The sequence below is a fragment of the Odocoileus virginianus genome, chromosome 17 (assembly GCF_023699985.2).
Source record: "Odocoileus virginianus isolate 20LAN1187 ecotype Illinois chromosome 17, Ovbor_1.2, whole genome shotgun sequence".
NCBI classification, from domain to species: Eukaryota; Metazoa; Chordata; class Mammalia; order Artiodactyla; family Cervidae; genus Odocoileus; species Odocoileus virginianus.
In genome coordinates, this window is record NC_069690.1 from 59,022,718 (window position 1) to 59,040,451 (window position 17,734).

Here is a 17,734-nt window from a genome sequence, read left to right on the forward strand (position 1 = left end):
ACATGCCTTCATCGATGAGAGACCGATGCATGCAGCAGCCCACTCGCTGGTGGTCGGCCAGCGGCCTGCCCGGGACCACCTGCGGGGCCGTGCCCGGAAAATGCCCCTGGTTCACGGACTTCAAGTAGAGGGCTGACCGCTCTCTGTGGCTCCTGCTGCTGCGAGCAAGGTACCAACCAACGGAGAGCCACGACTGAAGGACGGGGCCCCTCGCAGCGAGCCTTGCCCGACCTCCCCAAAACCACCAACCGGCTTCACGAGACAAACTCCAGTGGTCGCCTCCATTTTCACTCTAAAGCACTAGTAACATACATTGGGCACTTCAACAATGCAGAGCGGCACGCTCGCTCCTGAGCGCGCCGAACGAGCGATGGAGGCCGGCTCCAGGCTCTCGCTTCTCTGCACTTTTCTCCCCTCATCGCAGACTTCACGTGAACGAAGCATGACCAGTAATTCCTTCTCTTTGGATCCTCAGGGTCTTCTTCAAGCATGGGCACCCAGTCTGAGGGAAATGTCACATGGAGTCAGAGGAGTGTCTGGGAAACACTTCCCGTCTTGTCTGCCACCACTGGGCCTGGACGCGCCCAGAGTACACGGGGGAGCCGAGCACATGGGAGCGGGGTGTGAGGGGCAGGCGGGGCTGCAGCCTCGGGGGACCCATGCCGGCGCTGGGCCACTTCTTTGTCCTGGTGTCGTGACCTCTATAAAACTTCTTAAAAGGAGGACAGAGATGGGCCCACCGAGCCTTAACCATGATTTAAATCTGACCGGACAGAACTGAAGCCCAGAAGTCCGGAGTCCCAGAAGCCTGGGAAAATGCCCAGGGAGCCAAGTGGGGAAGCCCAGGGAATTGCAGAATGGCCACAGTTTCAGGGCAGTGGGTGGGGGAATAAAGCAGTATTTTCTGAGTTGCTATCTGTTACGGATTGTCTAAAACTGTGACTAAAATCACTGGGGATTCGGTGGTAATTAATTCTAGGAACAGTTCAGTCACTCAGTAGTGCCCAGCTCTTTGCAATCCCATGGACTGCAGCTCGCCAGGGCTCCCTGTCCATCACCAACTCTTGGAGCTTGCTCAAACTCATGTCCACTGAGTTGGAGATGCCATCCAACCATCTCATCCTCTGGTGTCCCCTCTCCTCCTGCCCTCAATCTTTCCCAGCATCAGGGTCTTTTCTAATGAGTAGGTTCTTCTCATCAGGTGGCCAAAGTATTAGAGTTTCAGCTTCAGCATCAGTACTTCCAATGAATATTCAGGACTGATTTCCTTTAGAATGGACTGGTTGGATCTCCTTGCAGTCCAAGGAACTCTCAAGAGTCTTCTCCAACACCACAGTTCAAAAGCATCAATTCTTCAGTGCTCAGCCTTCGTTATGGTGTAACTCTCACATCCGTACATGACTACTGGAAAAACATAGCTTTGACTAGATGGACCTTTGTTGGCAAAGTCATGTCTCTGCTTTGCAATATGCTGTCTACATTGGTCATAGCTTTTCTTCTAAGGAGTAAGCATCTTTTGATTTCATGGTTGCCGTCACCATCTGCAGTGATTTTGGAGCCCAAGAAAATAAAGTCTGTCATTGTTTCCCCATCTGTTTGCCATGAAGTGATGGGACCGGATGCCATGATCTTAGTTTTTTGAATGTTGAGTTTTCAGCCAGCTTTCTCACTCTCCTCTTTCACTTTCATCAAGAGGCTCTTTAGCTCCTCTTCGCTTTCTGCCATAAGGGTGGTGTCATCTGCATATCTGAGGTTATTGATAGTTCAGGTCTGTGTTAAATTTCATGCATCCAAACAACATGGAAGGGGGATGAAGATGAGCTCTGACATTTGGACACTGAGGATAAACCTGCAGAACCGCGAAGACGGAGGCAGAGGCCGTGCGGCCGGGCTCTCCAGGGCCACCTGGGAAGGTCTGCCCTTCAGACGGGGCTCTGCACCCGGGACACTTGGGGACATCACCGCGCTTCAATAGAAGTTGGTGATGAGCCCCTTAGGAAGTTTTATTTTTGACTGGTAAACAGTTCTCACGTCGGGCCTCGCCCTTGGCCAGCTGGGGCCTCCAGGTGTGCGGAGCGTCCAACATGCACAGTAGCGCGAGTCTAGGCCTGGAAACTCCTGCCCACACCCGGGGGCCCTTGTTACCCCAGTGCCTTGCATTTCAGCAGTTTTCTTCTCATAGCTCGGATCCCCAACCTGGAAAACCCTCAGTTTGTAGATAAGCACTTAGAGTCCATATAATTCATAACCACGAAGGCAGAGAAAACCCTAAAACCGCTCAACTGCAGGTAGCTTTCGGGGAGCAGCATTCCTGGGATTTCAGAGGCTGACAAGGGATCAAGCCCCTCTGACAGCACCAGTCAGACCCACGGCCGGCCCCGGGCGGGCCAGCGGGGCGTCTGCCGCTCCGCTTTTGCTGAGATGTCACTCGTTCTCCTGCATGCGGTCCAGCACTGCTGGTCCACGGAGGACGGGCTGGCACTCGGCCGGGGACAGGTGTGGAGGCTCCCCCGGCAGCCCGCCAGCGCGTGCGGGACCCGAGGGCGAGATGGTGCCGTGCCACACGTGCGAGAGGCTCCCCGCGTGTCACGTACACACGTGGACATGTGTGTGTGTATGGGCAAACATGTAGATGCACGTATGTGTGTGTTCCTACCACACTACACCCTCTGCCCTCATGGGCATCTCAGTCTAGCGGGAAGGCCAAGCATGCACACAGGTAATTATAATGGAGGTGTGGGTCTAAACCCCACAGATTTTCTCTGTCACAGAAAGCAGACACTCTCAGGAAGCAGCAGGAACTCTCAGGAACGGGAAAGGGAGCCTGATGCTGTGGGTGGGAATGTAAACTCGCGCAGCTTCTGTGGAGAAGAGAGTGAAGGCGCCCCAGAAAACTGAAAATAGAGCTACCATACGCCCCCCAGCGCCCCTCCTGGGCATATATTCCAGGGAAAACCATACTTGGAAAAGACGCACGCACCCTGTCCACGGCGGCACCATTTACAGCGGCCAAGACATGGAAGCAGCCTCAGTGCGCGCCGGCAGATGACGGCATACAGACGTGGTGCCCACACACAACGGACTGTTACTCAGCCACAAAAGAGGATGAAGCAGCTAACCATAAATTGCTCTGGTTGGGGTGGATACATACAAACAAGTGTCAGTGTGACTCTGAACAACAGCGACAACTGTGCAAAACTGTGCAAAATGCAAAACATGCCATGATGTATTTGGGAATAAATCTAATAATAAATGCACACTGTCCATAGAAGAAAAGATTTCAATTGGACTCAAGATACAGAAGGAGATCTAAGGAAATGCAAACAGACGCAAAGGCATTAATTCTTCCAAGACTGACTGGTGAAGTGCAGTAAGAGTGATTCCAACCAAACCCTCAGTGAGATCTTAAAACACAGAAGGTATCCTAAGACTCATGTGAAAGTACTAATGCTTAAGAATAAGTAAGACAATCCTAAAAAATGATGACAGAAGACTTTCCCCACAGATAACACAAGCTGCTATGCACTAGTGCCCTTGTGAGGGAATGACATGTAGAAATTGACAATCTTCTTAACAATCTTATGAGGTGGGTGTTATTATTAACCCATTTTCAAGACAGGGAAACCTAGGCAAAAAAAGTAAGCTGATTTGTTGGACGTGGAAGTGGCAGAGCTGGGATTTGAACCCGGGCCCTGGGGCTCCGGAGTCCCTGCCTCCAAGCACCATACCCTGTGACTCATCTTGGCACAGGAAGCTGATGGTCAGGAAAGAATACAAAGTCCCAAGCAGATTCACGTACAAATGGAAAATCTGATTGTTGACAAAGCAGCATTTCCAGTAAATAGGGGAAGAATATCTCGGTCCATAAATGGTTCCAATAACTGGGTATATTTTTGGAAATGAATTAAGATCCCTGTACCAGTTTTAGGGTTGCTGTAACAAATGACCACAAACATAGCACTTGAAACAACACAAGCCCACCACCTCCCAGTTCCAGGAGAAGGCTGAGGGGCTCGTGGCTCCTCTGCTCTGGTCTCGTGAGGCAGAAAGGTGAGGGCCAGACTCTCCCCTGGAGGCACGCTTTCAGCTGGTGGACAGCGTCCAGTTCCCTGCAGAGCGACGCCCCCGGCCCTGCTGGGTGTCACCTGGGCCCTCCCTCCTGCCCGGCACCTCTCTGAGCCTCTCTGGCCCCACCTCGATCACTGTCTTCTGCCTCCAGCCCAGAGGGGGCCTCTGCCCTTGACGTAGCCACGTGGTTAGACTGAGCTCACTGCTTGCGTGATCTGAGATACCGTCCCTGCTTCACAGCCACCGATTCTTAACTTCAGTGACCTCGGCAGACTCTCCTCTGCCATGTGTGTATATATTCACAAAGTCCACAGGTGAGAGAATGGACCTTTCCTTGGGGGAACATTCTATTATAATCCTGATACCATAGGGCATATGACAATAAATTTGAAGTGGATTAAAGAGTCAAAATGCATAAAACAAAACTCTCAGTAGTAATGGCAGAAAATAAAAGAGAATATATTTTATAATCCTGGGGGAGTGAGGACCTTCCTTAGCAAGCTTAGAAACCATAAAGCAAAAAAACAGAAGATAATGTTCTCGAAAATTAAAATATTGGATAAAGAGATTAAAGATAAGAACTAGGAGAAAGCCCTTGCAACGTATCTAACAAACCATTCACAGACACAGTTCATGAGAAAATGAACGTCTATAGATCAAATTAGAAAATCAAGTCAATGGAAGAGATCAGCAATAATGTGATCGAGTAATTCACAGAAATGTGAATACAGATGGTTCCCGACTAATGATGGAACGACTTACAAGTTTCTGATTTTACAGTGGTGTGAAGGTGATACACATTCAGTGGAAACCATACTTTGGATGTTGATCTTTTCCAGGGCTGCTGCAATGCTGGGCAGCAGCTCCTGGTTAGTCATGTGATCACAAGGGGAAACAGCCAACATTCTTATAACCTCTGTGTGCCGACAAACCAGTCTGAAAGAATTTCACTTTCAGGGCAGTATTCAATAAATTGCATGAGATACTCAAACTGTTATAAACTAGGCTTTATGTTACATGATTTTACCCAACTGTAGGCTAACAGAAGTGGGTTTGGTATATTAGATGAATTTTCAGCTTACAGTATTGCCAACTTCAATGGGTTCATCAGGATGCAACCTCATCATAAGCCAAGGGAGCTCTGTGGTGGATTTCCACTTCTAGTAATGACGCTCTACCAAGCCTGCTTCAGGCTATCAGGGAACCAGGAGGGGAGGGAAGGGTTATGGGGCCAACCAGGAGAGGAGAGAAATGCAGAGAACTGGGGGCATTTCAACAGGGGCCTCTGCCAATTCTAGGTTGGCCGGTCAGAGGTTGAGAAGTTGAGTAGATCTTTCAACAGCCTCACAAAGAAGCCAGGGAGACATAAACCGCATCCAGGGCTCACTGCAGGGAAGGGCGGTGGAGCCCCTTAGGCCACACCCTAGGAGTGGGAGTGAGCTGGACACAGACCACCCCTCTGCAGACGGAGGCCCACCTAAGTGGACTACGGATGTTCAGGAAGACAAGGACACTGCCTGCCTACCGAGAAGCGAGTGTAAACTCTCTCCAGAGAAAACGACCATCTTCGGACTCCAGTTAGTCCTATCAAGGTCTGTATAAAATATCTGCACACAGTCAAAAACAGTCAGGCTCATGAGACACCAAGACCATGTGACCAGAAGCCAAGAGAAACAAATACAGTGAAATAATAACAATGTGAATTCCACGTAATGGTTATCAGACTTAGCCTTTAAAAGAACCAAAGTAAATATGTTCAACAAAGTTAGGAAAAGAGTGGTGAACTTCAGCCTAGAATAGGAAACTAAAAAAAGGATCTAAGTAGAACTTTTAGCTTTGGAATATACAACCATTAAAATTAAGAATGAGTGTAACAGGTTAGACACAGCTAAGGAGAGACTCAGTGAAGAAGAAGTTAGATTAAAAAAATAAGCAGAATCAATACAGAACATAGGAAATACACTTAGAAGGTCAGGAGTATATCTATTTATATGTATATATAAAAGTATAGTCTCAAACAGAGAAGAGAAAACTAGGCAGGAGTTAAAATAGAATTCTGACACTGCAGCTACCGAGGAAAGTACATCCGTGAATAACTGAAAATCTTCCAGCAACAGAATCTTTAAGCCCAGAGAGCTTAATCTAACAAACACTTCAGGATGAAGTAATTGTCAGCATTACACAAATTCTCCCAGAAAACAGATAAAGAGGGAACACTCTAGTTTGTCTTATGAGACCAGTAAACTTTGATACCAAAATCTAATAAGATCATCACAATGAAAGAAAACTGTAGGATAATGTCATTCATAAGCATAGATGCAAAAATTCTAAGCAAAATATTAGTGAACCAAAATCCAGCAAAAGGTAAAAAGGAATAAGTCTTCATGATCAAATGAGGCTTATTCTAGAAATGCAACATGGACTTAACATTAGAAAATCTATGAAGTCCACTGCACTAGTAGAATAAAGGACAAAATTCATATAATTATCTCAAAAGATGGAAGAGAGGCATTTAAGAAACATCCATTTATAATTTTAAAAAGAAAAAGAGACTTTTGGTAAGGATAGAAAGAAATTCCCTAAATGTGATAAAGGACGTCTATGCAAAAGTCAATTGTCTTTCTCAAAAAGACAATTGAGAAAGACTGTGAGAAAATAAATTTTAAAAATAATGTCATTTAAATAGCATCATAACATGTCAAGTTGTTATTACTGTTGTTTAGTCGCTGAGCCCTGTCTGACTTGTTTTGGCCCCCTGGGCTGCGGCCCGCCAGGCTCCTCCGTCCATGCGATGCTCCAGGCAAGAGCACTGCAGTGGGCTGCCATTTCCTCCTCCAGGGGAACTTTCCAACTCAGGGACTGAACCCGAGTCTCCCGGATTGCAGGTGAATTCTTCACGGTCTGAGCCACCGGGGCAGCCCAATTCTGCACAGAAACCCAAACGGTGATTCGCAAGAGCAGTATGTCCAAGCGGTCGTTTAGACTCCTGAAGTTTCCGCTGCATTAAAAAAGAAAATCACCTTTCTTTATTTCTCATTTAGATCGACATACATCTAATGTCTCTGAAATGCCTCTGCTCTGTCATTTGTTAGACAATAAATGCTTCAATTGCTTCTACCTCAAAACAGCCCTTCCTCAACAGGAAAGGAGATCTTTTCTGGCTGGACCACAGTAGAAAAGGAATTGCAAGTGAGGCTTAGACTATTTGACACTCTTTTCTGAATGTGACGAGCACAATAAATAGCCATCAAACACTTATCTCTTCTGACCATGTTGACTCACTCTCTTTTACCATTTCTGTGCTTTTTCTTCCTCAGTTCCATGAATTCAGGGCTTAGTAACTGCCAGTGAAGTATGCCTTGACAGGATAGGGCCCAGGAACACAGCCTTCTTACTTTCCTGGGAGACGATACTCCATCACCCAGGCTAACGCTTGATCACTGTCCTTGTCCACCAATTCTATAAGGTAGGACACAGCCAAAGCTGGTTTTTAGCTTTTGTTCCTGCTTTTTTGAGAGACCCTTAGACAGCAAGATCAAACAAGTGAATGCTAAAGGAAATCAACCCTGAATATTCACTGGAAGGACTGAAGCTGAAGCTCCAATACTTTGGCCACCTGATGTGAAGAGCCGACTAATTGGAAAAAGACCCTGATGCTGGGAAAGATTGAGGGCAGGAGGAGAAGGGGACGACAGAGGATGAGATGGTTGGATGGCATCACTGACTCAATGGACATGAGTTTGAGCAAACTCCGGGAGTTGGTGATGGACAGGGAGGCCTGGTGTGCTGTGGTTCATGGGGTCACAAAAAGTCAGACACGACTGAGCAACTGAAGAAGAACAACAATTATTTACTCATTTGGATCCATTATTTTTGGATTTTAAAAACTAATTTTTAAAAAGACTAAAATTAAAGACAAAACTACCTTAAAAAAAAGAAATCAAACCGAAAGAAGTGAGAACACATGATCACATCCCTTCGCCATGGGCGGCAGGGAATGAGACCCAGCCCTGGGCGCTCAGCCTGGCTTTGAACCTGGCAGCGCGGGTCAGAGTTCAGAGCCCGTGTGTCCCGCGGCTGGACCCCAGCTTCACCCTCTGTCCGGGTTCGATGACCAGCAGCCACTTCAGCGGCGCAGAGGACGCTTCCCAGAGCAGCTGTGGTGACGCGGGGGGGCTGTGCTTTGGGACGTCAGCGGAGCACGAGATTGAAACCACACAGCCAGCACACGGGGACCTGCCCTCCACCCCTCGAGTGCAGTCCAACACAGAGGGACTCTCAGGAGAGCAGGGATGGAGCCCAGAGCCCACTCACCCACCAGAGTCCCTCTGAGTTACCACGAAAATGGCTCTGTGATCACTGTGTATGGTTTCCAGTGGTGGTTTTGGGTACAAGTGGGCTGACTTGCTTTGCCACGAAAATCTACTAGAATTACGATTTACAAGGCATGGTTTGATGAAATGCACGCTTCAAGTGTTTTTCAGAAAACAGGGGCAAGAATTCAAACTCTCATTGAGACTAAGATGTGGCCAAAGTTAAATATGGTTCTGTCTCTCCTAACAACTTAGATTTTACAACAATGTATCATACCAGCTGTCTCTTGGGAACAAAGGAATCAGCCTGAATTTTGTAAATAAACTGTGGTTATTAAAGCTACTTGAAAGAAACCAGAGTAATAACCATTAAACACGAAAAGTCAGTAAAAGTCTTTGAATGGTATTTCTGTTGCAATTATTATTCCCATTTTCATAATGTGCTTAAGGATAAAATACGGTTTTGAGCTGTTGGGACTTTTGAATAGATTGCATGGCAGATCCACAGCAGCCAAGACTGTGAAGTTTTAAAGTCCATTATGGAAAATGGAAATTAAAAGCTTGAAAATCTGTAAAAGACAGAACTGGTCTTCCTTTTGATAAATGTCATGATTATTGCTTAACTGATTCTCCGTCTGCAGCACGAATCTGTCCAGGAGGCTGCCTGTGACTACAGGTTCGCAGGTCGCCCCTGGTGCTGACGGAGGGGTTTAAGCGCCGGCCAGTGACGGCTTTACGCGGGCGGACGCCGGTCCTCCTGACGCGCACCTTCTCCCTCCCAGGTCACTGGGCCCTGTGGGAGGCCCACACGTTCTTCAGGAATAAACGATAATGTGGTAACAGTGCGACAGCAGAAGGAGCTGGATTCAGCTCTGGTCATCTCTCTCCTTTTACCTTCTGCTGCTGGAGGGATCTCTCTAAAGACGCAATCATATAACATTAAGCAGTTAAAGAAAAGAGTCCTCTGCGGCTGAAAACTGCCTTCTGACCAGTGACTGAGCCCCGACCGCGATCCCAGGGACCGGGCACCACGGTCCCAGCAGAGCACAAGGGCAGACAAAGAGCCAGCAGAGACGCAGGTTTGCGCCTTCACTGCTTCTCAACAGATGGAACGAGAGTAGCTGACATCCTGGTCTCTCCTCCTCACTGATGGGACCCTCGGCCAGGAGGCTCCCCGCTGCCCCCGGGCACCTGGAACCTGTTCTCCGCACGTCCCCTCATCCTCACCAGTGTCCTTCCTTCTGCAGAAGCCCGCCTCGTGGGCCCCTCTCCTGGGTGAAGAGTTGGAACCACACACGCTCCATCCACGTTACCTGGCGTGTTCCACACGCATCCTGCCGCGATGTCCACACGGACCCTGCGGGAAGGTGTGGCTACTGACCTTCTGGGAGCCTCATGTCTGGGCCAGTTAGGGCCTGGACAGGTCCCGTGACCCATCGTGAGCGAGGTGGACCCTCCCCCGCAGGCCGTGCTCGTCCTGAAGCCTCCCCCAGCCCTTCCCCATGGGCCTCGCCGGGGGTCTCGGGACCCCCTCTGTCCCCTCCCCAGATGCACATGATCAGCCCCGAGACTGGCCACTAGACTCAGCAGGTTCCGTCCTGGATGAATGGATGAGTCTGGGCCTTGCCTGCTGTGAGGCTGGGACTGAACCGTGGACCGTGCCCAGCACTTCACAACACACTTCAGGACAATCTACACACAGTCTAGACCTCGGGGCCTGGACACACCAGAGAGGAACGAGACCGGCCAGCTGCCGAAACACGCCAGCCAGAGAACCGGTGAGGCCTCCGGGGCAGCCTGGGGTCTGAGCTGAGGACCTGGCCGCAGGCTCCGGAGGCCCTGCAGGGGAGCAAGCGCCAGGCCCTGCCCAGGGGCAGCCTCCCCCGCGGTCGGGGAGACAGCGGGCAGGGCCAGGGTGGCAGCCTCCCGCCTCATGGGCCTGAGCCTCGCAGCCCCACAGGAGGAGAAGCGCATCCTCAAACCCCAGCCTGGAGCTGCACCCCACACCGCCTCTGCTCGCCCGTGCTGGGAGCCCCTCAAGGGCGGAGGGGACCCGCCCTCCAGGCTTCTTCTCGGTTCCGTCGCAGGCCAGCACCTCGCACGGCCCAGGAGCGATGCGTGCAGGAAAGAAAGGATGATCCTCTGTGGAAAGCACGGCATAGCATCTCATTGATTAGATCTCCAAGTACTAGTTCTCACTGATTTATTTAAAAGAATCTTCTGGGAAACTGAGTGATCCAGGTGATCAAAGCTGTTCACACGTTTGAGACTGAAAATGCCTGGTTCAAAGCAGTGGCTTTGTTACACGTATGGTATTATCTATATTATGTATTAGGTCCAAGGCTGACATTGTGTAGTGCCCCTGTGATAAACAGATCCTGGCTTGGCACAGTGTTAAGAACACTGGTAAAATTTTAGACTATTTCTTTTCTTCCCTTCTTTTCCATAATTTACTGAATTACTTTGGCAGAGGCTTGCAGATCACCTGGTCTCACTGTGAATGAGACACCGTTGCTCCCGAAAAGGACACTTGGTTTCACACACAGGCTGAGCCTGAGTGACGTCCAGCACAGACCCAGGCACAGTGCGGTCAACACGGTGGACGATGACACCGGGGCGGGCGGCCCGCCTCCGTCACGGCAGGTCACGGGCTCCCCTGATCTCCTCGCACAGTGAGGAGGTCTGCTCAGAGCCCCGGCCTCCCCTCCACCACTGGAGTTCTGGGACGCTCGCTCAGATCTTATCGGGAATCAGATATGACTAACTCCTGGCGTGGAGAGGAACGATGGGTTTTAAAATTACCTTCCTGTTTTTGCTCGGTCGCTCAGTCGCGCCCAGCCCTCTGTGACCCCGTGGACAGCAGCACACCGGGCAGCCTTGTCCTTCACCCTCCCTGGGTTTACTCAGATTCACGTCCAGAGTCGGCGATGGCATCCACCATCTCATCCTCTGCCACCCCCTTCTCCTTTGGCCCTCCACCTTCCGCAGCATGAGGGTCTTTTCCAATGTCAGCTCTTTGCATCAGGTGGTCAGAGTACCTTTGTACTTTGTCAGCAAACTGACGTCTCTGCTTTTTAATGTGCTATCTAGATTTGTCATAGTTTTTCTTCCAAGTAGCAGGCATCTTTTAATTTCCTAGCTGTAGTCACTGTCCAAAGTGATTTTGCAGCCCAAGAAAATAGTCTGTCAGTGTTTCCACTTTGCTCACATCTATTTGCCATGAAGTGGACTGGATGCCATGATCTTAGTTTTTTGAATGCTGAGTTTTAAGCCAGCTTTTTCACTCTCCTCTCTCACTTTCATCAAGAAGCTTTGTAGTTCCTCTTCGCTTTCTGCCATTAAAGTGGTATCATCTGCATATCTAAGGCTGTTGCTATTTCTACTGGAAATCTTGATTCCAGCTTGTTACTTCCCTATTTATGCCTTAAAGGAAAGATATGTCTCTGTCCACTCCAGTATTCTTGCCTGGGAAATTCCATGGACAGAGGAGCCTGGCTGGTTACAGTCCACGGGGTTGCAAAGAGTCAGACACGACTTAGCAACTAAGCAACAGCAACCTGTCTCTAAGCCTGGCTCAGAGAGGAAACTGGTCGTTTCTAGTTACACTGGTGTTATCCTGATGCCACTTAAGGGGCAGCCACGGGCTCCCGGGCCCTCGGGGACCGACCTGCCGAGGGGGAGGAGCTGGAGGAGAGGCCGATGCCGGCGAGGGGTGGGGGCGGCTGGGGCGCCAGCCATCGAGACCCAAGGAGAAGCAGCTTTCTGTGTTTAAGTAAAAACACAGCTTTTATAATGCCTCTTTCAGCTTTTTTGTTTTTATAGAATTAAGACACAGGAATTTTTCTTAAATGAAAAACAGAAACAGTTTAAAAAATTTTTAAAGCAAGATAAAAAAGGATGCCCAGGAAATTATCCGTTGTAATTCTGCCAGTTTCAGTTTTGAGTCTTCATGCAGCTAGCACCAGGATAATAATATTTGGTTGAAAAGAGAAGAGAAGTTTCAAGAGGCTGTTCTGCACACATTTTGGTTGATTGGCTGATGTCAGGTTGACTACTGTTATTTTGCAATTGCTTTGACAGATGCAAAACAGGAAATCACAAACAATCTTGACACTTTAAATACCCTTAAACACCCCCAGTGAGCACACACATCAGGAGACCCTGAAGACTGTAAGTGACGACACTTCTAATTATTTTTGACTACTGCTATTAGTGTCACGAAAGGAAAGGTCAGATTCAGATAAAACAGAAGTTAAATCAGATTAAACATAGATGAACTGAAGAAGCGCCACGATTTGCTCTCCAGTTCTACTGAAACAACTGCTAAGCTACATCCTAGGATCTTGTGGAAAGAACCCAGCATTTCGTGGCTGCAAAGATTATGAAATATTCAGCTTTACCCAGGGGTATTTCCTGACGTTTCTTTGGTAAACTGGAGCCTAACAGAAGATATCAGGAATTAGTGGAAGAAACAGTCTAGAAGCCTATTGTCACTATGAAGATGAAAGCAACTTTGATGATCAAAAAGAAGTCAATAAAATAAGACTGAAGTGGTTCCTGAACCCTTCCCTATTGTTCATCTGGGATTTCTTAATTTCCCTACTCTCCATCTATTATGGGGTTTTCTGTGTGAAGTCCTGCCATGAATTAGAGTGATGTCAACAGAGTTTTACCTTGAGTCATATTTTATCACAAACTGGAGGAGGCCTGGTCCTTCAGGGAACACGCTTCCTGCTCTTAAGAAGCTTGTCATCTTCTCCCAGTTCCAGACATCCCAGCCGGCCGGGGTGGGGGCCCAGCTGACCTCAGTGACAGCGGGACCTGGGCCAGCCCCCGAAAGGCCATGCTGCCCCATGGGTGGTGTTTTCAGCTGCGGCCACGTTGGCTCTGCTCTCCGACCACAGGGAGTTAACCACTCCCCGGTTCCAGGTGTCTGGGGTGGTGGTTTTTTTTCCCTGCCATCCTTAATAAACTTTCCCTGTCATTGCTATGTCGATTTTTAAACTAGAAACGCTGTAGCTTAAAACTGTCATGACAGGAGCAAAGGTTTGGAATTCAGATCAACCAGGGTGTGACCCCATCCCCCGACCCCGTACTATTTTGAGGCTGGGTGACCTTGGGCAAGTCACTGAGCCTCTGTGAGCTGCAGTGCACCAGCTGGGAAACGGAGTGTAGCGCTGGCCCTAAATGGTGGTTATCAGCATAAATGAACTAATTCGTGTAACGTTTCTGTGCACTGTCTCTCATCTTGTAGGCCTTGGGTAAATACGGTTACAACTCATTTTTCATCCTGGAATCATATTTTGTGATCCTATTGCCTGTCCAGCATGGACTCCATACAAGACATATCCTACACAGACATAACACAGACGTCCATGACACGTCCACAATACACATATGATGCAGGGTGAACATTAGACAAGGGGAAGGCATTCTGGGAGGCCAAGTCCATTCAGTAAGTACTAATACCACTATGCAGCATCAACCAGACATTCACACCTGCCACTTTGTGCAGTCCCCTGCCTCGGGGTCAGGCTCCCCTGGTGGCTCAGTGGTAAAGAATCCACCTGCCAGTGCAGGAGACGAGGGTCCGACTGCAGGGTGGGGAAGATGCCCTGGAGACGGAAATGGCTACACACTCCAGGACTCTCGCCTGGGAAACCCCATGGACAGAGGGGCCAGAGGACAGTCCATGGGGTAGAAAGAGTCGGACACGACTGAGCACACGACCTGGGGGTCCTGTCTGCCAACAACTCCAGAGGCGATGCAAGTCTCCCTTCGCCTTAGGTCGGGGCTGCTCTTCACAGGGTCCAGATGAGCGACCCGACGTTCCCGTGCTGAACGGACTACGCGAACAGCAGCACACAAGTGTCTGCCCACACCCGCGGCGGGCTCTGTCCCACAGGGGGGCAGCGCTGAGAACATCAGCAGTGCTGCAGCTTAAGACCCAGGGCGATGCGTTTATTAACAGTTTCATTAAGACTCGCGATATGTATTGATACTCTGTGGACTTTTTAGTTTAAAATTAGTAAAATTTAAAAGACCTGGATGAAAAAGACACTTTCATTTTAAAATAAAATAGGTCATTAGTTATTGTCTTAGCTGAATCATCCTGGTTATATTAGGTCTGTTTCATGAACATAACGGAAGAAAGAAGGAGAAAATTAAAATTCAAAAGAAGGCGTGATTCATGTCTCTTTAAGTACGACGGTGTCCCTTTATCCTAACACGCAGATCCTGTCAGCTACACCCCCAACACGCGCCTCCCCTCCGCCGGGTCCAGGTTGCCCTCCCTCCTGTAAGGCCACCCCCGCCAGGCGGGCCCTGATTGGTCCCGGCCAGTTTGTGCCCCTCTGTCCTCTCACCAGGGATTGGATGCTCTCAGCTGAGCATGTGACCTGTTCTGGCCAATGAGATGAAAAGGATGGTCTTGCCGTGGGCGCGGGGGTGGGGGGCGGTTGCTCCTAGGAAAGGCGCCCCCACTGCTCAGAGCAGGACCCCCAGACATGAGCAGTCCCCTCTGCCTCTGGGTGTCGCCAGGTCTGCTCAGGACGCTGGGGACTGTGGCCGCCCTCAAGCTGGTTTAGGATGAAAAAGCACAGGACACAGAGACGAGGGAATGAGGGAGCGGAGCCGGCGCAGGGCTTCCACCGCAGGCTGTGGGTGACAGACCCCGTGGCTGTCCATGTGCTGCAGGGCCCGAGCCTTCTGCCACCCAAGGCCACTGCATCCCAGTGGGCACGGGACGACCGCCATCCCCGAGCCCCTGGACCTGGAGGACGTCAGCGAGCGAGCCGGCCACGTGGGCGAGTACCTGCTCCTGTGACTCCAGTTCCTTCTGCTGCAGCTTCTTCTCCATGGATCGCACTTGTTTCGAGCGGTTTTCCAGTTCTTCTCGTAAAGCCTGAAACGGTGTAAGACAAATAGAGAAATATTAAAGATTAGCACCCTTGAGGAAGGAGCTTTACCACCTGAACTGGTGTCAAAACGGCCTCAGATCTCAAGTCTATTACAGTCATTCCGAACAGTTCAGGCAGAAAAAAGCCCAGCCTTTCAGTATTGGGCCCAGGTGTTTCCTACTTTAGCAATAACTAGTGTTAAAAATTCCAAACTTACAAAACAGACACATTAGCAGGTGTCGATTCATCTTATAAAAATATCTCCTCTGTTCCCAGCACAGATGCACAAGCATGTGATAAAGCGTAAAACGACTGCTAATTGAAGTAGTTCGACCAGTACACCTGTGAGGTGCCCTTACACTCTGAACAGTGCCGTGGCCGCAGGAACTGAAATACGGAACCAGCACGGCGCTTTTCAACATTGTGCTATGGTAATCTGAGTAAGTTACGGTGACCTTAAAGGCATTTCTTTATTAAGCCACTGAGGATAGCACTGAATCTGAAGAACCCGTAAGAAGCATACAGTGGGGAACTCTTTCAGTTGCCAAGTAGCAGTTCAGGTTCCTCTGGGGGAACTCTGGAATGACAAGGTTCAATAAAGAACACTGTATCAACTGCTATTTTAAGTAAAGGGGTGAACTAGAAGAGAAACAGGATCCATTCAAACAATCCCACGTGATGACAGATGCAGTCCATGGGGAATGACAGTGAGCAGAGCACAAGGGATGTGGCAGGAAGATACTGAATGAATTCTCAAAATAAAATTCATTCAGGGAAGACGCCCAGGTTTCTGCTCTAGGTTAGGAGCTGTGTAGGTCCTTCAGATGAGGCAGTGAAAGAAAACAGGTCAAACAACTCCCTGCTCTTACCAGCTTCCCTTACACCAGGGGACAGACAATATGCAGTGAGTATACAATACATGTAGCACAGAAGGAAAACAGTGCAGCACAGGGGGTTCTGGAGTGGGTCGTGTGAGAGGCGGTCACAGAGGAGCCCGCAGGAAGAACCTTCCAGGCAGGGGGCCCGCACACGATCGGGGTCACAGCACATCACATCACATCAGCTCCGTGAAGCCACAGGGGGTGGCTGAGGACTTTAGGTTTTGTTCAAGGTAGATGGGGCTCCTGGAAGGTTATGAGGTTCGCTTCAGCTGATGCAAAGATTTGACTGAAGAAGGGTCCAGGCAAAGCAGAGAAGCAGGGTCCAGGCCGCTGAGACACACAGGGAAGGATTTTGGGGACTGGACCGGGGTGGTGTCAGGGCCCCAATCCACTTGAGGACATGGGTCACTGCCCTGAGATGTGGATGCAGAGTGAAAAATAAAGAGACGATGACTCTGGGGTTGAGGCTGGAGCAGGAGGGAGGTGAGGGAGGGAGTTGCATTGAGGGGGGGGTCCAGGGCTCGGCCTGGGGTGGAGGAGCAGGATGCACGGCCCACGTCCTGAGGTGCTGGGGTGGGGAAGACCGCGGTCTGGGCAGCCGAGTCAGTTCATGTCCAGTTAACAATCCCGTCAGTGCAACTTCAGTCGTCTTTCCACGGAGACACAGTCCCTGGTTCTTGGCCTTTTTCTGGCATTCTCGATTCACTGGAGCATCTGGTGAATACTATGTGGTCACTCCCCACGTGGAAAAAAATGCTTATCATGTGCCTCTAGTTTCAGGGGGGGTCCACATGTTGCCTGAAGCCTGTCCATGGATGAACCCCAGGCTAAGAACCTTTATTTAAAAGAGAATAAGGAAAAAAAAAGAGAGAGAGAGAATAAGGGGGCCTTCCCTGGTGGTGCAGTAGTTAAGACTCTTCCAGCCAACGCAGGGTTCGTGGGTTCGATCCCTGGTGCAGGGGGATGCCACGCGCCGTGGGACAGCTACTGGAGCCCGAGCCCTGCAGCCCCCGCCTCCACACCCGGAGAAAGCCCGCGCGCAGCAGCGAGGACCTGGCACGGCCAAAGATAAACAAACACAGTTTTAAAAAAGAGTGTGATGGTTTGACTGAGGAGAGAATGAGAATGAGGACAGAAGCTTTAGGGGCTTTTTGACATTATACTGGAATATAAAATCCACCCTTCAGCCATGCCTGACAATGAGCTTCAAACTCTATTTTTGTTTATATTAATGATTGTATTATTGTGGGCTGTTTCCAGAAGGATGAATGCAGTTGTTCTTATGCTTTTTGACCAGGTAGCAATTTTTTCTTTTGATAGTTTTGTATCAGTGCATAGGATCTTGTCGGCGTCTCTTACGGCCTAATCGAGGAGTGAAGTGAACACGGGGCTGGGAAGAGACCACCGTGCTTTCTGCCCAGCTCTCTCCTGCTCTCCATCCTCACACCACAGTCAGAGTGACCCCATGCCCCAAAATCCAATCACGTCGTCCCCCTGCCGCAACACTCAGACAGCACTGCAGCACCCCCGAGACGTGGCTGAGACTCCCAAACAAGCATGGGTCTCAGGGACC

At 49.6% G+C, this 17,734-nt stretch overlaps 1 protein-coding gene across 9 annotated transcripts in view; it reads right to left on the reverse strand.

The window, feature by feature from the left end:
* The window catches only part of CEP112 (centrosomal protein 112), a 303,426-nt gene that overhangs the window by 9,787 nt on the left and 275,905 nt on the right, over window positions 1-17,734 (reverse strand). For all 9 annotated transcript variants that reach the window (XM_070480128.1, XM_070480127.1, XM_070480129.1 and 6 more), the window contains one exon: window positions 15,196-15,285. In XM_070480128.1, coding sequence (XP_070336229.1) covers window positions 15,196-15,285 — 90 coding nt within the window. The remainder of the gene's footprint in view (window positions 1-15,195; window positions 15,286-17,734) is intronic.